The sequence below is a fragment of the Podarcis gaigeae genome (assembly GCF_964106915.1).
Source record: "Podarcis gaigeae genome assembly, chromosome: 13".
Taxonomy (NCBI): domain Eukaryota; kingdom Metazoa; phylum Chordata; class Lepidosauria; order Squamata; family Lacertidae; genus Podarcis; species Podarcis gaigeae.
In genome coordinates, this window is record NC_139689.1 from 3,594,400 (window position 1) to 3,620,355 (window position 25,956).

General features: G+C 44.5%; 1 protein-coding gene across 11 annotated transcripts in view; it reads right to left on the bottom strand.

Moving 5' to 3' along the window:
- DLG4 (discs large MAGUK scaffold protein 4) overlaps window positions 1–25,956 on the bottom strand; it is a 135,953-nt gene that overhangs the window by 79,640 nt on the left and 30,357 nt on the right. The window contains exon 1 of one of the 11 annotated variants that reach the window (XM_083706643.1): window positions 12,061–12,558. The exons of 9 other annotated variants lie outside the window; for them this stretch is intronic. In XM_083706643.1, the coding sequence (XP_083562769.1) occupies window positions 12,061–12,102 (42 nt within the window). In that variant the 5' untranslated portion in view covers window positions 12,103–12,558. Of the gene's footprint in view, window positions 1–12,060; window positions 12,559–25,956 lie in introns of those variants that run through there. One more of the 11 variants, XM_083706654.1, reaches the window with a different exon arrangement.

Here is a 25,956-nt window from a genome sequence, read left to right on the forward strand (position 1 = left end):
AACTGAAACTCATCTAACAGAACAGAACTAGATAGTACTCTGGACACCCCTATTTAAACTCACCCTGTCAGTCTTAAAGCAGCTAATGAAATGCCTGGTTTTATTTGAGGTGTTCAGATGAGTGTTTCCAGCTCCCCTCCCCCCCCATTTTAAAATTGTTTATGCAGAGAACTGATATCACTGTGTATTGTGGGTTCATGTACTTTAATAATGTGTCAGGTGCTAAGGGAGTTCATAGATGAGCAAAGCAGGGTGTTGAAAATGTTAGAACACATCATTTAAAAGAAAAAAACCCGAACAAGCAGCAAAGCATTTTCACCACTATTTGCCCCTTGCTCCTTCCTATCAAGCAACCCCCTCCTTCTCAAACAGCCAGCTGCCCTTGCCTGCAGATAAAACCTTGCAGACAACGCCTTGGCCAGTTTAATCAGAAATATTCACATCCACAATAGGATTAGAACAGCAGATGCCACCGAAAGGAGAAAAAAGAGACAATGTGTGTGTGTAAGACAGCAAAATTTAATGCTAACTGGACAAGTGCCAAGTGCCAATGTAAATTCTCCTTACTCTATTCTCTTATTGCCTACCAATCTTTAGTAATGTTTTTTTTTTTTTTTCCAAATAGAAGATTATTGTGTTCTTATCTTTTTAGTATTTTCCATTATGGAGAAGAGAAGTAGCTTCCTCAAACAATCACCTATCTTTGGAAAACCAAAAGTGCTTCTTCACTTCACACACACATTCAAATTCCGATGAAAATAATTAAAATCCCATTTCCCCCCTCAAAGTGAACATATGAAGACTGAATCAGGCCAACTGGTCCAGCCAGCTCAATATTCTCTACTCTGACTAGCAGTTCATAGAATCATGAAGGTACCCCAAGGGTCATCTAGTCCAACATCCTGCAATGCAAGAATCTCAACTAAAGCATCCATGACAGATGGCCATCCAACCTCTGCTTAAAAACTTCCAAGGAAGGAGAGTCCACAACCTCCTGAGGGAGTCAAAACAGCTCTTACCATCAGAAAGTTCACCTAACAGTTACCTTGTACAACCCACATTTTACAAGCTTCCTCGCAAGAATATCATGGTGGACTATGCTGAAAGCCTTACTGAAGTCAAGATAAACTATGTCCACAGCATTCCCCTGATCCACAAAGCTTGTAACTCCATCAAAAAAAGGAAAAAAAGAAATGAGATTTGTCTGGCATGACTTGTTTTTGAGAAACCCACGCTGGCTCTTAGTAATCACAGCATCCTTTTCTTAGTGCTCACAGACCGTGGAATTATCTGTTCTAAGACCTTTCCTGGTATCAAAGTCAAGCTCATTGGTTGCTAGTTACCTGGGTCTTCTTTTTCCCTCTTTTTGAAGATGGAGACAACATTTGCATGTCTCCAGTCTGCAGGGACCTCCCCTGTTCTCGAAGAATTGATTACATCTGCAAGCTTCATTAATACCCTTGGGTGCAGCTCATCAGGCCTGGAGATATGAATTAATTTAAAATAGCTACGTGTTCCCTTACCACCTCTTTTCCTATCTTGGGCTACAGTTCCCTCCTCTTACATCATTTATTCTGTTATCACCAGGTTGGGCATTGGTTTCCTTTTGGGTAAAAATAAAGGCAAAATAGGTGTTGAACAGCTCTGCTTTTCCACATTTCTCCATCTTCTCCACTTAGGGAACCTACCACTTGCTTGTTCCTCCTCTAGCTTTGAACATAGCCGAAGAAACCTTTTATTATTATTTTTAATCTCTCTTGCAAGTCTGAGCTCATTCTGAGCTTTAGCCCGCCTGACATTCACCCTGCAACTGTTGGCTACTCATGTATACTCCTCCTTTGTGATTTCCCCTTTCTTCCATTTCTTATACATGCCCTTCTTAAATCTCAGCTCATCTGTAAGCTCCTTATACGGCCACACTGGTTTCTTTAGATGCCTCCCACTTTTCTTTCTTGTTGGAACTGTATGCATTTGGGCCTTCAATATTTCACCCTTAATAAACTCTCATCCATCTTGGACTCCCTTATCTTTGAGAATTTCTGACCATGGGATCTCACCCAGTATCTCCTTAAACTCTTTGAAATTGGCTTTCTTAAAGTCCAGAGTGCATGTCTGACTACAGTCAGCTTTCCCTTGCTTCTGTATCTTGAAACCCAGGAGAACATGACCACATCCTTCCAAGTTTCTGAGTACTTCCACTTTGTCAATCAGTTCCTCTCTGTTGGTGAAGACCAGGTTCAAGACAGATGGTCCCCTTGTTGCTTCTTCCACCTTCTGGGAAATGAAATTGTCAGCAAGGCAATGGAGGAATTTGTTGGACCTTACATTCTTGGCAGAGTTTGAGTTCCACCAGATATCAGGGAAGTTGAAGTCTCCCATGAGTGCTGTATTCCTCCTTTTAGAATGTTTGGTAATCTTCTCTAGGAGGGCGTCATCCAAGTCTTCAGTCTGGCTTGGTGGTCTATAGAGACACTCACAGTAAGGTCACTGTTGCTGTTCTCTCCTACAGTTTTGACCCATATACTCTTAATCTGCCTTCCATGCTCCAGGTCATGGATTTCTTCACAAGTGTACACATCCTTTACATATAATCCTCCTTCCTCCCTGCTTCGTCTGTTCCTTTTGAACAGATTATACCCCTCAATTCCTACATTCCAGTCATGAGTCTCATCCCACCAGGTTTCAGTAATGCCTACCAGGCCATATTCAGCACCTAGGGCTTGCCGATCGAAAGGTCGGCGGTTCGAATCCCCGCGGCGGGGTGCGCTCCCATTGCTCAGTCCCAGCGCCTGCCAACCTAGCAGTTCGAAAGCACCCTCGGGTGCAAGTAGATAAATAGGGACAGCTTTCTAGCGGGAAGGTAAACGGCGTTTCCGTGTGCAGCTCTGGCTCGCCAGAGCAGCTATGTCACGCTGGCCACGTGACCCGGAAGTGTCTCCGGACAGCGCTGGCCCCTGGCCTCTTGAGTGAGATGGGCGCACAACCCCAGAGTCTGTCAAGACTGGCCCGTACGGGCAGGGGTACCTTTACCTTTACCTTTTATTAAAAGCTCCAAGTCATCTTGCTTGTTTCCCATACTCTGTGCATTTGCATAGAGACAACTGAAACCATGAGTCATTTCCTCTAGCTGCTTCCTTCTTGTAGTTTCTTGCCCTTTAGCAGGTTTCTGGAGCACCACCTCACTTTCCTCTTCATTAATGAAGCTATATCCCCAGTACCAGGTGTTCTTCTGTTGTCTGTAATGTTGTTTCCTTCCCCATCAGCATCTAGTTTAAAGTTCTCCTGATCAGGGTCACAAGACTCTTAGCAAACACATTCTTGCCAACTGCTGTGAGCTGTAGCCCATCTTTTGCTTCCTTGAGGAAGGAGACCATGATCCAAGAAGCCAACCCGTTCCTGACACCACCACCAGCGCAGCCAGTGGTTTACTTCCAGTATTTTCCTCCCTCCTTGGGCCATGACTTTCAACAGTAAGGAGTGATGAAAAGATCACCTGTGCCCCAAGGCTCTTCAACTTCCTACCCAGAGTCTCATAGTCCCTAGCTATATGTTGAAGGCTGTGTGGGGCAGTATTGTTTGTACCCACATGAATCAAAAGGAAGGTGTTGTGGTAAGTGGGCTTCATAAGACTGGCCAACTGCACTATCACATTGTGAATCTTTGGCACCTGGAAGGCAGGGTCTTAAAGGGAGAGGGTTAACCTGGGATCTTTTGAGTGCAAAGTTGGTGCTCTAACATGTAGGCCACTTTCACACCATACATTTAAAGCACTATGATACCGCTTCATTGCTTCCCCCAAAGAATTCTGGGAACTTTAGCTTGTTGTGGGTCCTGAGAGTTGTTAGGAGACCCCTATACCCACTCCCACAGCTACAATTGCAAGAGTCCCCTGCAGGGGGCATTGATTGTTGAATCACTTTGAAAATTGTAGCTTTGTGAGGGGGAAAACTCTCAGTACCATAGCAAATTACAGGTCCCAGAATGCTTTGGGACAAAGTTGTGACTGTTGAAAGTGGAATCATAGTGCTTTAAATGTATCATCTGTATGTGGTCAGCCTGTCCCCAAATCTGGGAATAGCATAACCCAATCACCCCACAGAGATGACAGAAAATCCCAAATCTTTCCTCTGATTCACATTCACTGTGGTTTAAGTATACAAACACACACACACACACATTGTAACTGTGTGGTCCTTTACAGAAAATGATTTTTTCAAAACTGGGGAGGGAAAGGGGCATGGAGACGGAGGTAGAATGGATGAAATAAGGGCTTTGCTGCTTGGCAGTGTGAAAGTCTTAATATATTCTTTCAAAAACATTTGAGGAGTGGGGACTCCCCATTCAGAATTATACATTTCAGCCTCTCCAAAGTGCCAGACTATATCTCCCTAATTAGAAGATTGTTAAAAGATGCAGCTGTCACATATAACGACAAAGAGGTTCTTTCTGTGTGTGATGGCAGGACATACATATTGATTGAACGCCTGTGGGGTGATTTGGGAGGGGACATTGGTAGTGGTCCTTTGTCATTGAAGCATCTCAAAAAGAGCTTTGATAAACAGTGTGGATGAATCTGTCCGGCCAAGTTGTCCTAGCAATGGTCCTGCAGGGGGCACCAGATGCCCAGTTTCAACAAGCTTCTGTCCTCCTGTGATGACAGATCAGACTACAAATTCGCAGGGGTTCTTACAGGCCTGGAAAAGCAGTAAAGATTTCACTGGTGCCAAATGTCTCCTAGGCCAGCCTTCTGGCCTCTACAAGCTCAGCCCCTCTGTGCCCAAACCAGTTTGACCTTCTTTCATAGGAACATACTAGGCAGTTGCCTGATCCTGAGTCTCAGACCACAGAAACATTCACACCCTATATTTAAAGTGCTATGATACCACTTTAAATAGTCATGACTTCCCCCAGTGAATTCTGGGAGCTGCAGTTTGTTAAAGGTGCAGAAGGTTGTTAGGAGACCCCTTGTTTCTACAGAGCTACAATCGTCAGAGTTGCCTAGGAAGGGAGACTGTTAAACCATTCTGCAAATTGTAGCTCCGTGAGGGGAATCAGAAGGGGTGGTGGTCTCCTAACAACTCTCAGCATCTTTAACTAACTGCAGCTCCCACAATTGATTGGGGCAAGCCATGACTATGTAAAGTGGTATCATAGTGCTTTATATGTATGGTGTGAACGTGGCCCATTGTTGCTCATATATATTGTCTACACCAGGGGTAGGCAACCTAAGGCCGCGGGCCAGATGCGGCCCAATTGCCTTCTCAATGCGGCCCACGGATGGTCCAGAAATCAGCGTGTTTTTACATGAGTAGAATGTGTCCTTTTATTTAAAATGCATCTTTGGGTTATTTGTGGGGCATAGGAATTCGTTCATCCCCCCCCCCCCAATACAATCCAGCGCACCAAATGGTCTGAGGGACGGTGGACCGGCCCACAGCTGAAAGAGGTTGCTGACCCCCGGGTCTACACGGAGAGGCAGCACCTGTTCAGGGTTCCAGGTAGGGGACAGTCAGGTACACTTGTCCCGGGCCTAAGAGGGCTAAGCCAGCCAGGGACCGGCTGCTTTTTTGTTTTAGTTTACAACTTTATTCTAACAAGACTCCTGCCCCAGGCTTCAGATGCGATCTGCATTGCCCTGGCTCCATATGAACAGCAGCTAAACATGCGTCAGTTGGTTGACACAATCTGACCTCTCAAGCCACAGAACATCCCATACACCAGGGGGTGCTATGTAGTAGAAATCAGAACAGAGTAGTGGTGCTGGAGTAATGGTAATTCCTGCGTGATTAGCACCCTCTAGTGGGCATCCTATGCCTTTCAAGAGCTTATCTCAGCATTGGTGATTCTAAGATTCTACACACACACACACACACACACACACACACACACACTTGCTTCTTAAAGTTACCATTTGAAGTGCAGAATCAAGGAGGATCACAGCAGCTACTACCCTGATTTAAAAATCCCAAAGCCTATGCTCAGTCAGTAGAGCATGAGACTCTTAATCTCAGGTAGGGCTGCCATACGTCCGGGATTTCAAAGGTGGAATTGACGTCCAGGGAGAATTTCCAAAATGTGGTGCTTTGTCCTGGATCTTAGTCTTGGTTTTTACTTTTTGAAGTATGGCAACCCTATCTCAAGGTCATGGGATCAAAACCCACTTTGGGCCAAATATTATTGCATTACAGGGGTTTGGACTAGACAACCCTGGTTGTCCTTTTCAACTCTACAATTCTATGATTACAGAACTGAGTCTAGACCCTATAAACAGGCTCTTTTCAGGGGAAGGAGTGAGGCCCTGATTAGGCCTTGGCCTTTATATTTCAGAAACTTTCGTCTCCCACATCACAGACTGATTTTCTTTTTTTCTATTACATTTTATTGTAATTTATATCCAGTGTTAGCCCCCTGAGCCTGGTCCTGGCCGGGGAGGGTGGGGTATAAATAAAAATTATTATTATTATTATTATTATTATTATTATTATTATTATTATTATGTTTCCTGCTGTTTTATTCACTTTGCACCTTGCAGGGCAGTAGGAGAGAACAGCAATTCTGAGAATGTGCAAAGAGTCTTCAGCTCATCAATGGGTAAATACTGCCAACTGTATACCAGGCTACAATTCCAAAACATCTTGAGGGCAACAAGTTGGGGAAGGGTGCTCCATAGCTATGGGATTTGGGCAACTAGGGTATTTAAATTAAGAGCAGGGAGAAGGGAGAATTAGCAAGCTATTCACTCCTTCCAGGGTCCTTCCTCCCTGCAGCTGAAATGGCTGGACGTGGTCTGCGTGGGCTATGCTAAGATCATTAATCCTTGGTGTTAATCAGAGATTCTCCCCAGCCCTTTCCCTGTATAGATGAGAGAAGGCTACACCCCCCTCCTCCAGTTGAGTAGGCCACAGAGACACAGCTGTTTCTCCTGCATACACACACACACACACACCAGACCCAAAGTACACTGTCCTGGTATCAAACACACAATCTGTCACACATTACAATTTAAAGGATCTTTTCTTCTATGTACAAACAGAGTCCCACAATAAGTACATAAGAAGAGCCTGGCTGCTGGAACAGGCCAACGGTCCAACTAATCCAGCATTCTGTTCTCACAGTGGCCAACTGGATGCCTGTGGGAAGTTTTCATAGAATCATAGAATAATAGAGTTGGAGGAGACCACAAGGGCCATCGAGTCCAACCCCCTGCCAAGCAGGAAACCCCATCAGAGCACTCCTGACATATGGCTGTCAAGCCTCTGCTTAAAGACCTCCAAAGAAGGAGACTCCACCACACTCCTTGGCAGCAAATTCCACTGTCAAACAGCTCTTACTGTCAGGAAGTTCTTCCTAATGTTTAGGTGGAATCTTCTTTCTTGTAGTTTGGATCCATTGCTCCGTGTCCGCTTCTCTGGAGCAGCAGAAAACAACCTTTCTCCCTCCCTCCTCTATGTGACATCCTTTTATATATTTGAACATGGCTATCATATCACCCCTTAACCTCCTCTTCTCCAGGCTAAACATGCCCAGCTCCCTTAGCCGTTCCTCATAAGGCATCGTTTCCAGGCTTTTGACCATTTTGGTTGCCCTCCTCTGGACACGTTCCAGTTTGTCAGCGTCCTTCTTGAACTGTGGTGCCCAGAACTGGACACAGTACTCCAGGTGAGGTCTGACCAGAGCAGAATACAGTGGCACTATTACTTCCCTTGATCTAGATGCTATACTCCTATTGATGCAGCCCATTGAAGACCTGTGCAACAGCAACACTCTTCCCACTTGTGATCCTAAAATACTGGTATTCAAAGGTGTACTGCCTCCGACAGTGAAGGGAGGACACAGCCATCTTGGCTAGTAACCATTGTAGCCAGCATAACTTAATCAGCAATCATATTAGGGATGTAAGAAGAGCCAAAGGGGGACCCATCTAGTCCAGCATCCTTGTCTCACAGTGACCAGCCAGATGACCCAAAGGGTAGCCTGCAAGCAGGACCCGAGGGCATCAGCGGCACTCTCCCCACTTGTGACCCCCAGCAACTGGCATTCTGAGGCATACTGCATATCAAAGGGAGACAAAGCAACACAGAAAAACAAAAAACCCAACAGCTGTCAACATGTTGCATGAGCATCCCAAAACATTCAAATTAAGATTATAGGAAGATGCCTTATACCAGGCGAAACAATTCCTCCATCTAGCCCAGTACTCTCTGCTCTGATCAGCAGTGGCTTCCCAGAATCTCAAGTAGTGTTCCAATCCCCACTCAGCCATGAAGCTCACCCGGCCAGTCACATACTCTTAGCACAGCCTACTTTACAGGGTTGTTGCGAGGATACAATGGGGAGAACTATGGGGATTCACCTTGAGCTCCATGGAGGAAAGGTACTGGAGAAGAAGAACTCTCCCATTATTTGCCACCTGATTCTTTTAATGAGAAGTGTTGCTGGGATTGAACCTGAGGTCTTCTCTTGCATGCAAAACACTTGTTCTGCCATGGAGGTATGGGGTTTTCCCATAAGAATTCACAAAGACACATCCCCACAAACGATAACACTAGGCCCCAAGGGAGTGCATTTGCACCAAGTGTTGTTGAGTGGCTCACAAAGAGACACACTGAGGTTCAGAGACCTTAATTACTAGGCTTCAAGCTCAGCCTGATGAGGTAGGCCGGCCTTTGCCTGCCTGGTGCTCTCAAGATGTTTTGGACAACAATTCCCAACAGCCCCAGTCAGCTGATAGGAGCTTAAGTCCCAAACATCTGAAGGGCACCATGCTGGTGAAGTCTCAGGTAGGCTGTTAATAAAGTACTGTACATAATTTAAGGTCAAAGTCCCTTGACTTGACATGAGGCGAGCCCTCTGGCCAAAGGTAACGGGGGGACGGCCGCATGGCGGAAGGGGATAAGCAAGCCCCCACGTGTCATGGTTCGGGTCAGCCTCGTCATCCGTGCAAGAGAGTCAGGTTAAGCTCGCTTGTCCTTGTTAGTGGATTTGGGATTAAAGAGAGAACATAAAACAGCATTTAAGCTGCATGGAAGGAAATCAATCCTGAGCTGGAAGCAAAAATGGAGGCGTTGATGTTTATTTGAAAACAGAAGTCCACTCTGGGCTCACGTGGGAGGACTTTGCAATGAGTCAGGCCCACAAAGGCCCTAACTCAGTTTGGCCTACACTGGAAGGCAGGTGCTTTCCAGGATTTCAGGCATGAGTTTTGCTCAGTGCTACCAGGAGATCCTGCCAGGGACTGAACCTTGCAAAACGGGTGCCCTCCCATGAAGACACAGTCTCTCCCTGCCGGGTCTCCCTTAATGCAGATTTGATGAGCTTGTGCCCTTACAAATGTTCACAGATTACAATTCTCACAATCCCTGACAACTAGCCATGCTGGATGGGGCTGATGGGAGTTGTAGTCCAACAACATCAGGAGTGCCACAAGTCCCTTGCCACTTAAATAAAAGAAGGGTCAGGAAAGTGTGTGGAAGGGCACACACATGAAACATTAATGGCCCTCCAGAGGAAACGAGAGAGACTCATACATGCACTATATGCAACAGGTCTAAATTCTAATGAGTGGGCATGGCTTCCTCAACCTGGTGACATCCAGATGTTTTGGACTACAACTTCCATCAATTGTGCTGGTTAGGGCTGATGGGAATTGTAGCACAAAATATCTGGATGGTACCAGGCTGGCCTGATCATGCGGGAAGAGCCTCCTCAAGTGAACTGGAAACATATTGGGCACACACCCTCCATTAGCGTACTTTAAAATTGGGCAGGGAAATCTGTGGCCCTCTAGATATTGCAGGACTACAACTCCCATAACCTCTGATCATTGGCCATGCTGACTGGGGCTGAAGGAGTCCAACAATATTGAGTGGAGCACAGGTTCTTCATCTGGCTTTAAAAAGGACAAGATACTGATAGGATTGTACATACACATAGGCATCAGATTTGAAAAGCAGCAGATCAGGTGTCCTTCAAAAACAAATATGTAAAAAAGAAGGATAAAAGGTGGGTTATGTCATTTAACACTGGAGCATTCTGAACATTTTACAGAAGTGAAGCAAAATCTACCATCTGACAAAAAATTACTTTTGCATTTTTAAAAGATGTCCCAGTCAGGAGGTTTAAAATATTTGCATATTATTGCACACTATTATAATTCTAGTTAGAATGAGAAAAACTCAGTTGCCCTTCCTCTGGAAGGCAAAAAAAAAATAAAAAAAATAAGCACCCATTATAAGACGACAGAAGCCCTACAAAAAATATATATTCACACACACTCACCCCACTTGTATATATACATTTTTATGATTATTATATATTATGTATTTGGCATTCAAAATTTTTTTTTTCAAGCAAAAGCATACATGTACCACTTATTTGAAAAAAGCTCGTGCAGTTTTAAAAAGAAAGTTCAGAGAGAGGACTTTGAATATCCTCTGTAATGAGTAAGGAAAGGACAACAGAAAACAAATTGTTATTTGTATGTGATTAGTCTATCCATCACTTGAGACTATTCAGAATTTTTTTCTGGAAAAAAAAAGAATCAACATTTTTCACATCTGGAAGGAAAGAATTAGCTTTGGAGCAAGGACTAAGGGAAGGGTGGGGAGCAGACACTTTATATCATCGATGCACTAGCATCTATCATAACTGTAACATTTGCACCATTCATGAGGACTAGAAAATTGAGTAACACTGGAAGCAAAACAAAGAGGTGATAAAAAGAGCTGAAACACTAGCAAGGAAAAAGGGACAACCCCTCCCCAATTAACACCATCCAAAAGCAACTGATTCTTATAGCAAATATTCATAAAAAAACCAAGAGCTTCTAACAGGATGTGAATAACTGCATTTACACTGTGAATGAATGGGGATTAATAATAAATATTAATGTAACGTATTAGACAGATAACAATAATTTAAAGGGTTTGAGTTGCAGCACAGCATTTGCACCAAATGTCTACTGTAGGGGTTTCCCTTGACTTAGTCCAGAAAAAGACGTGTACATGAGCCAATGGGGAAACTGATGCATCCCCTACCTATGGTTGTTAGGAAATTTAGTTTAGAGGGCTGTTTTGGTGAAAGGATTGGGGTGTAATGGAGGCTTGGGGGTCCCAAAGTTTCCAGGTATCCTGTGGGGGGAAAGGGGGGTGTTCTATTGTTGGGGGGCAGTCATGGTGAGAGTAAACAGGTGATTCTAGAGGAAGGGATAAAATCCACTGTAACTCTCCCCCTCCCCAGACTTTTTCTCCAGGGGTAGGGTAAGAGAGATCATTGTGTTGTTACTGAGCAGGAGATTTTAAGACGTCATGAGGGTTTGAATGGGGTGGGGAGAGGGAAGAGCTGTACCACTATGTTGGGAGCCTCCAACATTTTGGGGGGGTGTCAGAGAATTTGGCAATATCCTTGAATGGGAGAGTACTATATTGGTGTAGGAGGGATGTGAAGGCCAAGGATTTGTAATATACGGAAGGGGACAAGACCAGAATTTGCTATTTTTTGGGGGGTGTACCCAAGGAGGAAATAGCAGAGCTTAGGGAGACAAATGGGGAGGGGAATCAGATGGTGTTTGGGTGTCAGAAGACAAACAGAGCAATACTCTGGAATTTGAGGGGGCCAAAGTGGCTGGGATATGGGGAAGATTGTGCCATTAATGATGTCAGGGGCTGCTGTTTTTTTTTTGGGGGGGGGACATTAAGCCTTGAATATTTGGGGTAGTGATGGGGTCAGTATTTGGATTTGTGCCTAGCAACAAACCCACCCACCCACCATCTCGCTACACAAACACACACAAACACACACACCTTTTCAGATTAAGGACCAGAGATAATATATTTGGGGGAAAGGTCTGTCTCTTGGCAGCCTCCTGCATGTTGAATAAGAAAGACATCTGTGTCACCCCCACCCGGCACCCCCCCCCCCCGCAATGCATTCCCTCTCTCTTCTGAACCTGTTGCTGTGGGGCTGGAGGAAAATAAGGGGTTAAAGATAGGGGTGGCTCTGACTTGCTTAGGGGCTGGTGGAAGGAGGGGGGTTCATAAAGATAGAAGAGGTGACACCTACCACACAGAGACACATGGAAGAGAGCCTGTTCTTCGTCTTCATGGGGGTGGGGGGGTGGAGATGGGGGAGCTGAGTGTGGGGGCTGCCAGAGAGAGGAGGTGGGGGCTTGATCCTCACGACTAGACGGAGGGGAGGAAACTGAAAGGGCGAAGGAGGGAGGAGAGAATGTGCAGGCGGGGGGGGGGGGGATATAAGCAGAATGGTAAAAAGAGGGCTGTGATTAGAGGATTGATGCAGTGAGCAAGGGAGAGAGAGAGAGAGAGAGAGAGAGAGAGAGAGAGAGAGAGAGAGAGAGGAGTGTGCAAGAAAAGGATGTGGGGAGTCTGAGTGAGGGATGCGGTGTGGGTGTGAGACAGTCGCAGGATTTGTGTGTGTGTGAGAGAGAGAGTGTCCAGGATGCTGCGTTTTGCGGGGGTGGGGGGGTGTTGAAGGAAAAGGATGCTCCAGTTGTGAGTGTCCAATTGATGCCGGAGGAGATGGGGAGGGCTGGATGGAAGAAGGATGTTCTGGTGTGTGCAATGCAAAAGTGTGGTGTGGTGTGGTGTGGTGTGTGTGTGTGTGTGAGAGAGAGAGAGAGAGAGATACCCCATTGCAGTATTCCCAGAAGGGGAATGCAGGGGTGTCAATGTGGGGGTGATGCGTGTGTGCGCGCCAGGACTTTGCATGGGGATGTGGGAAGCAAAGTGACTGCTATGAGTGTGTCACCAAAAAGTCAATGCAGTTGTTAGGAGAATGCAGCTGAAATAGTGTGTGTGTGTGTGTGTGTGTGTGTGTGTGTGTGTGTGTGTGTGTGCAAGGCAGGGAAGGAGGGAGGGAAGGAGGGAGAAAGACCATTGCAGTGTTCAGAATGCTCAAGCACTATGCAAGGAATGCTCACAAATTGAATCATCAAAGCTTTGAGTGTGGAGCTGAAACAGAAACACCCTGAGAAATGATGTGTGTGTGTGTGTGTGTGAGAGAGAGAGAGAGAGAGAGAGAGAGAGCGCACGTGTGCAAGAGAGGGACAGGGAAGTGCAGAGTTGAGACATGCAACACGGCTGGGTATGTGCACGTGTATATTTTGCACATATCATACCACTCAGTGGTTGACTTGCAGTCGAATGTGTGAACAGCCAAAAACTCCTTGTGGCGGGGGCCATAAGGATGCAAATATACACACCATCTGTGACATTTGAGTTGTGACAACCGCTTCACACGTGCCAGTCCTCTCTCAACGTGTCAGTCACACAGTTGATTAACATGCATGTGCTCTCATGGAGAAAGCGTGAAAGAGCATGTGAATGAATGAGAATCACACACACAGTGCAATGGTAAAGTACTACTGAGTATCTCATGTATGTGCAAGCACATGTGTGAGAGGGACAGCTGACTGCAAATACAATGATGCAGTGCAAAGGTGTTCAATAACATTCTTGTGAGCATACACATACGTAGCACTTATGCACCAATTCTGCATTTTACTGTCTCCACAGAGCACAAGACTGCCCCTATTTCCAATAGGTGCAAACTGCTAAACCACAGTTCAGAGAAAAGGTGACTGAGAGGTGACATGATAGCAGCTTGTAAAATTCTGCCTGGCCTGGAGAAAGTGTAGAGAGAAAAGTCCCTCTCCTCTCATAACACTAGAACCCCGGAATATCCAATGAAGCCGAATGTTGGAAGATTCAGGATGGGCAAAAGTACTTTTTCATGCAGCACTGTGAACTTGCTCCCACAGGAGGTAATGATGGCCACCAACTTGCATGGCTTTAAGAGAAGATTGCACAAATTAATGGAGACAGCAGTTGATGGCTACTAGCCATGATGGCTGTGCTCTGCCTACTGGTCAGAGGCAGTAATGATTATTTAATTTCTATACCACTTAATGGGGTGCACTGGGTGCTAGTGGAGGGGTAGGACCTCTGATGAGGAACATGTCATGCTCCTTCTGAGGTAGCCTGACCACCTTTGGTCTCCACGCTGCACTTGGTTCTCACCTGTGGCTCCTAGAAGCTGTCAGCATGCAACAGTGGCTACATCCCAGGAATGGCTTCAACTGGCTAGCTAAACCATGTGAGGGTAGCCAATGGGATTCAAGCCCTTGGTGAGTTAGGGACTTCTCCTGCATGTGAAGACAGGCTCTGACAGATTGAGCAGATGAGACCAAGAGTGAGTCTCAATGGTCAAGAAGAAAGAAAACACTGATCCTCAACCTCTGCTGCCTTACAGTATATCTTCAGGAAAAGAAAATGTTCAGAAGTAAACCCTACACAAATCTACACATTTGGGTGGCAGTTGGATTGTGCCTTGTAAGCCTTTTTCTGGCAGCTAAGCTGGCGCCAGTTGTCTTGCTCTGTTTTCCTTTGGACCACATAAATGAGGCCAAGACTGGGCAGCCCAGGACCTCCTTACACATTGCCCGGGCTTGCGCCCCAGGGAGGTCACTTAAATGCTGCTGATGCAGTTTGATTTCACCCTCAGAGGTGCACTCCATTGTCTCTGGAGACAGATGCAATTAAAAAATATGCCTTAGTATAGTTAAAATATCTCTAAGCAGTATACAGAAAACTGAAGCAACAACAGACAACTTGAACAAAATATTACAAAAATATACAGTTACATATTAAAATGCTACATTAAAACCAAGTTACTAATATATAAATCAATATGCTTCCAAATACCAGTTTCTAGAAACCACAGGAGGGGAGAGTGTTCTGGTACTCAGGTCCTGCTTGCTGATTTCCTACAGGTATCATGTTGGCCACTCTGAGAAGAGGATGGTAGACTAGATGGGCCATTGGCCTGATACAGTAGCAGGGCATGCCATTTTAGGGCGTGAAACTTAATTTTTGCAAATTTCTTCAGTGAAGGGTCTTAAAAAATATGTTTTTGAGTGTGAGGAATTCAAATCTGCTATTATTTTTGACTAGACAACATTTAGCTTGTTAAGTCTATGCTTGATGAAAAACACATAAATTGCTTTTGGAAAACCAAATAATTTAGTTTTACCTTCTGAAAATGTTGGGTAATGCTAAATAAAATAAGAATAAGAATAATATATAACTGCAAATACTTGGCAATCATTTTAAATGATGTCTATGTGATTTTACACACATTTTACTTACCAAGCAAAACTAAATTATATTCATTTAATCAAAATATCTTTTGACTTCCCAAGTCGTGTTGCAAGTTTTTAGCACCCTTCATTTTTGGAATTTGAAGGTTGAACAATTCAACACACCCTAATGTAGCAGTCTTTTCTTATGTTCAAAGCAGTGCAGCCCATGAACATAGCCCAGAGGCCTCTTCCTGTTGCCTGCTGGGTACAACACCATCCTATTTTTGTAGGCTCAAACAATGTAAGCAAAACCATGCAGTTTCTGGCACCCTTGGAGGGCTACTGCGCCTGACTGCTGGCAGACAATATTTGGCCCACTCTGCATAAAAGGGAGGAGTGTTAAATCAACACATAATGCGCACCATTATTCTAGCAGCACACCAATTGTTAAAAAAGACCATATCCAAAAACCTCTTGCTCTCTCTCTCACACACACATAGAGTGAAGCATGTTCTTCTGTGATGAAATTTTATTCTGTGAACAGCCTTGAGATATTATGATGAAGGGCAGTATATAAATTTAATAAATAAATCAGTCCCCTGCACTGATAAATTCCACCTTGGTAGCACTGAATACCAGTTGCTGGGGATTCCAAAGGGTGGGATACTGCTGTCATGGACAAGTCCTCCCTGGAACTATCCCCCTCTCCCCACCTCTCTAAGAAGGTATCCTAACCCACCGCATCACCCACTAAGAGGGCTTGGAATAGTAGCCTCCACACCCCAACATCCCTGTCCTAGGAACATAGGAAGCTGTGTTTATACTGAGACAGGCACGAGTCCATTTAACTCAGTACTGTCTACACTGACTGGCAGCAGCTCTCCAGGGTTTCAGACGGGACATTCCCAGCCCTTCTTGGAGATGCCATTGGAGACAGAACCTGGGGACTTCCGCATGCAAAGCAGATGGTCTCAGAGAGACCTTAAAAGATACTGGGAGAGGTGAAGGATGCGTAAGGATACCCCCATGCTCTTCAAATCTCCCCATCCCAAAGTCACTCAAAGGGGCGGAACCATCATTTTTTGCCTCCCCCATCTGCATTGATGTATTTCCTCCATCCATCCTGGCCTCCCTGTCTCTTAGTCGCTTAGCAACCAAGCCACTGGGGCTCTGGGGTTGTCATGGCGACAGGCTCCTGCTCCCGCATGGCGCTGAGAGGTTTTTTTTGTGGGGAGGGGGGTAGGATGCAGTTCTTTTTTTAAAAAAGGCAAAAAAATAATTAGTGGCTTCCTATATTTTTTTTAAAAATACAACTCCCAACATTTGGGGCCAAAGGCCATAGGGAAAGATCTTAAAGAGGGAGGTAAGACAGAAGGGTTCAACAGAGAGATCAAGGGGATAGGGGGAAATTATATGGAAGTATAGCATCAACCTTCCCGCATTACTCAGATTCAGAAGCGAATGAAAATCTTCTTTCCTCCTCTGTAATTCTTACCCCTCCATTCTACACAGCTGCAGAGCAACTCCCCCCCAACCACAGAACCAGCTGCATTTAAGAAGGTGGTGAAGGAGGGATCCCTAGTCTAAGTAGTCTATACACTCAAGGAGGCCGCTGCAAGTCAGCATAAGATGAGGGAGCCCACTGGGAATGCAGCTGCCTCACTTCAGATTACACAGTTATCTTCTCTACTCCAATAGGCAATTCAGTGCATGCGCGCGCACGCACACACACACACACACACACATATTCATATATTTGTTTCCTGCTTGGCAGGGGGTTGGACTCGATGGCCCTTGTGGTCTCTTCCAACTCTATGATTCTATGATTCAACATACATGCTAAGGGGATCAGTGTCAAATCTGGTCAGCTTCAAAGTTCCCCTTAGTTACTGGGGGGACAAAAGTTTGCTGCAAAGTGGTTCTATATTATACTGCTTCCCTGATCAGGAATGTTGGTTAAAATGTGTGTTTTCTGTACTACACAGAACTCCTCTTCAACAATGCAGGAAAGGGAGCTGATGCAACATTCTGTGCATAACAGAATGTGTGCTCTTCTCCCTTCAAACTGTTGCTTTTATTTATTATGTATTTATGACAAACACACACAAACAACATTTATATACACAGTTCTTCCCTCTTCACCGCAATCCTGTGAGGTAGGCTAGGCTGAGAGACAGTGACTGGCCCAAGGTCACTTAGTGAGCTTCATGGCTGAGTGAGGATTTGAACCCTCGTCTCCCAGATCCTATTCTGACAATCTAACCCCAACTATACAAACCTGAAGGTAACACAGTGTCTTCCCAGTAAGCATCCTGCTTAGAGATGCACTGTCAACAAGTGAGTGGGCCTATGCTCATCCAGCCTTCCCCAACCTGGTGCCCTCCAGATGTTTAGAACTACAACTCCCATCAGCCCCAAGAGAAAGCTCCAAAACATCTGGTGCACCCCAGGCTGGGGAAGGCTGGCCTAGAGCTCATCCGGACTTCCTTTTGACTACACTTTCCAGACACAGATCCACACTTTAAAGCTCCACCTCTGTTTTGTTGTTGTTCTGGCGCTTTCCCCAGGAAAACCTGCATTTTACTGCTGAATGAGAGCAAACAGCAAACTGCAGAAAATCTGATTGCCACTTGCTCTGATTCAGTGGTAAAATGCGGATTTTCCTGGGGAAAGTGGAGGGACAAAAAAATAATAGGGATTTAAAACCAAACCTGTGCCCAGAAATGCAGCACAAAAGGAAGTCTTGACGAACCTCTAGTGTGCTTCATCGGTTTAACACAACATACAAAAAACTCTACTGTATGAACCTAAGTGATTCCATCTAGTTCTGCTCCCAGCTTCCCAAAGTGGCCGGTCAGATGTTCTTTGGAACTCTCTGCAAGTTTTGTGAGTCCAATAACTCTTCAATTTTACAACTTTTTCTTCCTGAAGGAAGCTTTCCAGGGATATATCTCCTATAAAGACATAATAAGAGCCTTTTGGATCAGGCCAAGAGTTCATCTAGTCCAGCAACCTGTTCTCACAGTAGCCAACTAGGTGCCTCTATAGGAAGCCCTCAAGCAGGAGAGTACTCTGCTGCAGTGGTTTCCAGCAACTGGTATTCAGAAGCTTTACTGCTTCCAGCTGTGGAGGCAGAACATAGCCATCACGGTTAGCAATCATTAATAGCCTTATCCTCTTGTCTAATCATCCATGTTGGTGGCCATTATTGTTTCCTACAAGAGTGAGTTCCATATACAGTGGTACCTCGGGTTAAGTACTTAAATCATTCCGGAGGTCCGTTCTTAACCTGAAACTGTTCTTAACCTGAAGCACCACTTTAGCTAATGGGGCCGCCTGCTGCTGCCGCGCCGCCAGAGCACAATTTCTGTTCTCATCCTGAAGCAAAGATCTTAACCTGAAGCACTATTTCTGGGTTAGTGGGGTCTGTAACCTGAAGCGTATGTAACCTGAAGCATATGTAACCCAAGGTACCACTGTACACTGTGTGAAGAACCTTCTTTTAACTGTCCTGAATCTCCCAACATTCAGCTTCACACTGGATATCCACAAGTTCTAATGTTATAAGGGGCTTTTCTATCTACTTCCTCCTTGTTAACTTCTATCATGTCACCTCTTACTCACCTTTTCTCTAAACTAAAAGTCCCAAACACGGCCATCTTTCTTCGTAATGGAGTTGCTCCGTCTGCTTAATACTTTTGATCCCAACGACAGCAGATCAAAAAACATCTGTATGTACTAAGCATCCACACATTGCAAAAAGAGGCATTTCTCTCCCAATAAACTACAACCATCAGCATCCCCTTTGAGATGAGCTTGAACATTAATTACCACCCTGTATGAACATTTTTTATGGGGACGCGGGTGGCGCTGTGGGTTAAACCACAGAGCCTAGGACTTGCTGATCAGAAGGTTGGCGGTTCTAATCCCTGTGATGGGGTGAGCTCCCGTTGCTCGGTCCCTGCTCCTGCCAACCTAGGAGTTCGAAAGCACCTCAAAGTGCAAGTAGGTAAATAGGTACTGCTCCGGCGGGAAGGTAAACGATGTTTCCGTGCGCTGATCTGGTTCACCAAAAGTGGCTTAGTCATGCTCGCCACATGACCCAGAAGTTGTAAGCCAGCTCCCTCGGCCAATAAAGCGAGATGAGCGCCAAAACCCTAGAGTTGGTCACGACTGGACCCTTTACCTTTACTTTATGAACATTTTTTATAGACAATTAGCAAAAGGTCTAGAAAGTGTTCATAGGTTTGCACAAACTATATAATGCTGTTTAGGGACAGTTCTCTAAACAAGGATGGTTTTCTTGCACGTTTTTTTAATAGGGTTAGAAAAATACACAAACACAGCAAACCATGAACACTGGTTTTCAATTGAAATACAGCTTTATCTAGACTCTTAGAATATTTTTATAACATTTTTACTTTAAAAGATAGATTTTGTTGTTTGCAGTTGTTGTGGGGGGGAATCATTATTAAAGGAACTGAAATTGTGGGAAAAGGAGGGATGAATGCCTAAATTAATTAATTTCTGCTGGAACTCATGCATACTCAAAGGTCATGCACTCCTGAATGAGAGCAGTGGTGAAAGTTGCTTGGTGGACAAGGAAGGACAGCATAGCCATGCTCAGTGGCACCTCCTTGTTAATTCCTACAAACAACCCCAAATCAAAGCAGATGTGGGCATTCAACACGCATGGTCCCCCAGCTTTAATGAAGCCCCAAACAAGACAAGATTAAGGCAAAGGGTGAAAATGCCATGCTGGTTTGGGCTGATGGCGTTGTAGTCCAAAACAGGACACCCTGTTGAGGAAAGACTGACATAGCACATGTAGTACTGGGAAGTAGTTTTACAGTGGAGGGTTTTTTTGCAGCCATGTGCTAATATAACAGCAACCTGACAATTCATTCTGAAAACACACTCTTCTGCCCCTCAATTGGTCTTCATTATGTTACTCAGATGAGACAGATGGAGGAAGCTTAACATTTAGATTGGTGGGTGCGGAGAGGAGAATGGGAAGACCTAACTAGAAGAATGCAAAGAGAACACATTTTCAATTAAAGGCCCCAGGCATAATTGCACATACATATCTCCTGGTTTCAGTGGCGGTGCATTATGGACTGTGTAGTCTTTGAGCTTCATAAAAGCTTATCATTGTGCTTATGTATTTCAGTTGCCAGAATAAAAACACAAAAGGGTTGAAGGACTGCAATTAGTTTAAGGGAAATTAGGGACTGAATAAGTTGAATTACACTGAGTCAGCCCATTGGGGCCCATCTAGTTTAGTACTGCCTACACTGACCGGCAGTGAATCTCTAGAGTTTTAGGGAGGAAGTCTCTCCCAGCCTTACCTGGCGATACCATTGGGGACTGAGCCTGGGAACTTCTGCAGGCAAAGCAGATACTGTACCACCCAAAAGTAACATTTTACAGGTTTAGAAAATGCAGAGAAACTGAATAGAGAAGTTCTGCACCGCCCCCCTTTCATAACACCAGCATGAATCTGAATGGTGGGGCATTCATGACAGACAAAAGGAAACACTTCACACAGAGAATTGTTAAATTACAGAACTTGCTCCCACATGATGCAGTGATGGCTGCCAATGTGGACAGCTTTAAAATGACAAAAGACAAATTCATAGAGGATAGGACTACCTATGGCTACTAGTTGTTATGGCTGTTTATTTCATAAAATTTATATACAGCTTGATAGTAGAAAAAACCTCAAAATTGTTTACAAAGCAGATAAACAATAAAGTTATCACTAAAAAGTTTGCAACCATAATTTAAAACATACAGAATGTTAAAACTGCAATAAAATTGACTAAGTTTAAATGCCTACAAACTTTGTAACCAACTGGGGAGCCTTGTCTAAATAAGAATATCTTCAGCAGGCGCCAAAAGAAACAGTGGAAGTGCCTGCCTGATAGGTGCCTGCCAATAGGTTCCAAAGTGTTGGTGCCACCACCCTAAAGGATCCAAGATCTTACAGATACAGTGTGGATATTATATGGCACTTGTAAAAGTACCAAATCCACATATCTAAGTAGTCAACTGTGCAGAGATGGAGTAAGGCAATTTCAAAAGTAAACTGGTCCCAAGTTGTTAAGCTGTATTTTCTCCAAGGCCAAATCAGTCTGCCCGTCTACCAATCACTGGAAAACAAGAGCATGGGTAGGCCATTAGCCTCATCTCCTCTTGGTGGACTTCTTGAAATCATATGGCTGGCTACTGTGAGCAACAGGAGGCTGGACTAGATGGGCCTTTGGTGACCACATATTGTCACAGATGCTCAGAGTACAGGGGGTACTGATGTACCAGGCCTTCAGCCAGCAGGAGCCCCAGACTCTGAGCTTTCATTTTTAAAAATGTAAGTCTCTAGCCCCCCAGAAGGAAGGCAACCTTTGAGACAATTTTTGTGAGATGCATCAACCTGGTTGCTCCCACCTTTCAGTGTTTGTAGCCAATGAGTGAAGTCAGAGATGTGACTTATTTGTGCTCCAGATGATGGTAATCCCCGGGATCCCAAAAAACTATTTCATCCTCCCCTTTAGTGCATTTTTCCTGCTTCTGCCTCATTTTCCAGTTTTTGGAATCTCCATAGTTTTTGCCCTTCCTTTCCCCCTAGTAATTAGGATGCATCTTTACTGTGGGGTAGGGGGTTATCTGAGATCAGATAAAGTTATCACGGCACAATAAGAGCAGGTAGATGTTAAAAGACCGCCCCTGAACTGGAAAATGCAAAATATGAAAACTTTACAAAGAGGCTTAGGCATTTCTCCCGCTGTGCTTGAGCTAAAGGCAAAGCATTAATTAGGAATCCACTATATAATTAACTTACAGTACAATGGTATACATGTCTACCCAGAAGTACGTCACTTTGTGTTTAGTGGGGCTTAGTCGCAGGTACATGGGTAAAGGATTGCAGCCCAGGCTTTAATTTAGGGTCATCATTGTGGGAAAGCAAATTTCTTGTGCCTTTAACAGTTATGTGTCAAGCATAAATTCAACAGGTTAAACCTTTTCTAGCATGGAAAAATAATTATGGAGGGAAAGCTTCACCTGTCTGCATTCTGTCAGACATTTTATTACATGTGCAGCCACTGATTTATTTTTTCACATGCCACTCCAATCGCAAAAGAGGAAACAACTTTGCATGCAACACAGCATATGCAGATTTTATGCAAGTCTGTGACTGCTTTTGTGAGTAGGTCATAGGACCCAATCTCCATAAAAGATTCTGGACCCAGAAAATTCTGTTAGCATCACTGTGTACTATACAGTGGTACCTCTGGTTACATACTTAATTCGTTCCGGAAGTCTGTTCTTAACCTGAAACTGTTCTTAACCTGAAGCACCACTTTAGCTAATGGGGCCTCCCGTGGCTGCCACGCCGCCAGAGCATGATTTCTGTTCTCATCCTGAAGCAAAGTTCTTAACCTGAGGTAATATTTCTGGGTTAGTGGAGTCTGTAACCTGAAGCGTATGTAACCTGAAGCGTATGTAACCTGAGGTACCACTGTATGTTCATATTAACAGTTTGTTGTGGATCCTGGGAATTGTAGCTCTGTGAGGGATAAACTTCCGTTCCCAGGATTCTTTGGGGAAAGTCATGTGTTTTTAAATGTATGGTGTGTACACACAGTCTAGTGTACAGACATATTTTCCAGGATTCAGCACAGACCTTTAGGCTGAACCAACAGGGTTCTTATCTTATGCTCTGAGCTACAGCCCCTCTCATACATTTGGCTCTCACACATTTCGACCATAAGAATAATGACCATTTGGTGCCAGAAAAAGAGAAATGTTTCAAAATGTGAGCATGCTGACCGTTTGGCATGGAAACGTACTGCAAAAAAAACTGAACTGCCACAAGAATATATAATGTCCATTGACATATGCATAAGTGGATCCGGCACGAACACAGCAGATTCCACGACGCGCCATTAGCCACAAGGCTAAGAATGGAACCTCCATAGTCAGAGGCAGGTTAGCTTTGATTAGCACACACTGGAGAAAACAAAAGGGAGGGTTGTGGCTCTCAGGCCCTGCTCACAAGCTTACCAAGAACAGCACGTGGCTGTGAAACTGTTAGAAACTGGATGACTCTGTAGTCATGACTGTGAAAAAATGTTCAAGGCCAATGCACTGAAACTAAGCAACTAAAAATGCAGTAAGTTTCCATGTGGTGCATTTTTATTTTTTGCAACAGGCAGCGGGTTCTAACCACCCTGAGATGGGCCACGAAAGGTGCAAAATTGCCACACATTCCCAATTGTTACCATGCAGGCATGAACCACCCAAACCAGCATTTTCGTTTCTCTGACAGATACAAGCTCAATGTTGGTGTGAGTTTGCAAGGAAGTAATTCCAAGTGGGTTGTCAGTGCAGAGATGGGGAGGGGGGAGCAAAAGGATTGGTTTTATTGTCAAAGTTGTCACCCTGAATGAAAGGAATTCAACAGGGCTGAATTCCAAAGATTTATGTATTTTTAAAAAGCAGTCAGTCTTGAAATACAAAATTTACATTTCTACTCGCACACTCTACATCTGTGAGCTTTTAATGCTCTCCTTTGACAGAACCCCTTCCACAGTCTCTGTTGCATAACTGGCATGCATCATGGGAGATTCTGGGGCATGGTCTAGGTCAGTTAGCAAGAACTGTGGACTTAGGTTTTCAAAAGCCAAGCCAGAGACCCAACTTTTGAAAATTTTGTTATCTCTATAGTAGTTTTTGTTATGTGAATGGTGCCACGGACCCACCTGGCTGGGTTTCTACCACCACTGTCTCCTGTGGGAGGGAGTTCCATAACTTAACTATGCACTGCATGGAGAAGGACTTTCTTTTATCTAACCTGAATCTTCCAACATTCCGCTTCAGTGGATGTCCATGAGCAGTGTTAGAAACTGAGCAATGAAAGCTAGGTGCTAAATGGCACCTTGAACCTAGGTTATGGGAACAACAACAGAATGTCTAGGTGCGCTTTTTCTTCACAACAAGAATACAAAGCTGAAAATGAATGAACGGCAGCTAAAATATTATGTTCGTTTTTCACATGGACTAATCCTTCCCCTGCTCACCTCCCTAATATTCTTAAGAGGGTCTCTTCCCCAGTCTTCAGAGAGTAGCTGGACGTGGGGAAGCAGAAAAAGGTCCTCCTTTCCTTCCACTCTGCAGTTTTAATCTGAAATCTTAGGTGCAGTACTGCGCCCAGAACTCAGAAACGGCTCTAATGCAATTCCCTGTCGCAAAATGTGCCTAGAACAATGGGAGTTACAAACACTGTTCATGGGTCCTAGTGTTTTGAGATAGGGAGAAAAACTTTTCTCTAGACACTTTCTTCATGCCATGAACCTTTACATAGCCTTCTATCATGTCATCTCTTACTCGCCTTTTTAGTTTAGACAAGTCCCACATGTTGCAACATTTCTTCGTAGGAAAGTTACTCCATTCTACTGGATTTTTTTGGTTGCCCTTTTCTGAACTCTACAATATCCTTTCTGAAGTGAGGCAACCAGAGCACTTATAAGAACTTTGTAACTAAGGCTTCCTCCTGACCAATGACTTTTTGTGAGTGTATTCTGAAACATGTCATTGATGATATTTACTTACGAGTTAAACTTATACCCCTCCAAAAGGAGCCCAGGGCAGCAAACACTTTTGCAATTAAAACATGCAATAAAAAATAAACAAAAAATGTCTTTAAAATATTTTTATACTTTTTAAAAAAATTAAAAACAACAAAACATTTTAGAAAAATTAAAATCAGATGCAACCAAATCATGTATCTGGGTAGGACTGCTGAAACAGAAAAATTTTCAGCAGAGGTGTCTAAAAGAGTACAATGATGGTACCTGCATAAGGTCAAGAGGCAGAGAGTAATAGCGCTTTAGTGGGTGCATTTATTTATACTAGATAAAAGATAAAGGTAAAGGACCCCTGGACGGTTAAGTCCAGTCAAAGGCAACCATGGGGTTGCGATGCTCGTCTCGCTTTCAGGCCAAAGGAGCCGGCGTTTGTCCACAGACCGCTTTCCGAGTCATGCGGCCAGCATGACTAAACCGCTTCTGGTGCACAGAGGACCGTGATGAGTGCCAAAGTACATGGAAACACCGTTTACCTTCCTGTCGCAGCAGTACCTATTTATCTACTTGCACTGGCATGCAAGGTTGGCAGGAGCTGGGATCAAGCAATAGGAGCTCACCCCATCGTGGAGATTTGAACCGCCGACCTTCTGATCAGCAAGCCCAAGAGGCTCAGTGGTTTAGACCACAGTGCCACTAGACCATCCACACATCATTCCGCTTCATCAGTTGCTGTGTGAAGCTTCCCCAATGCATTATTGCTATCTGGAGGGACACTTCTGTCTGCCACAGAGGCTGGACAAAAAATAAACTTGAACATTTGTGGTATAATAAGGTATAGGATTCCAGCAGGCAGTTATGGGACCTGCACCAACTGGAAATGTAGCCGTCTATCTGCCCCAACATTTTGCAGGTGCAAGCCATATTGAGAATGGGATCATATACCGTATTTTTCACCCTATAGGGCACACTGGCCCATAGGGCGCACTGGCCCATAGGGCGCACCTAGTTTTCAGGGGGGGAAATCAAGGGGGAAAATATGACACACACACCCCCCGCAGCTCTGGGAGCTCTGGGAGGTCTACTCCAAGACCTTCTCCCTGCTTTTGCGGGAGGTGGCGGAATTCCCCCACCTCCCGCAAAAGCCCACAGGTAGAATTACATCAATATCACCATGTAGAAAAACAACCAAGAATACACAAAGCTTATCACTTGGATAAACTAGGGGAAGGGAAGCACATTCCACCATGTAGCTTTCACACCCAACCTGGAGCCCTC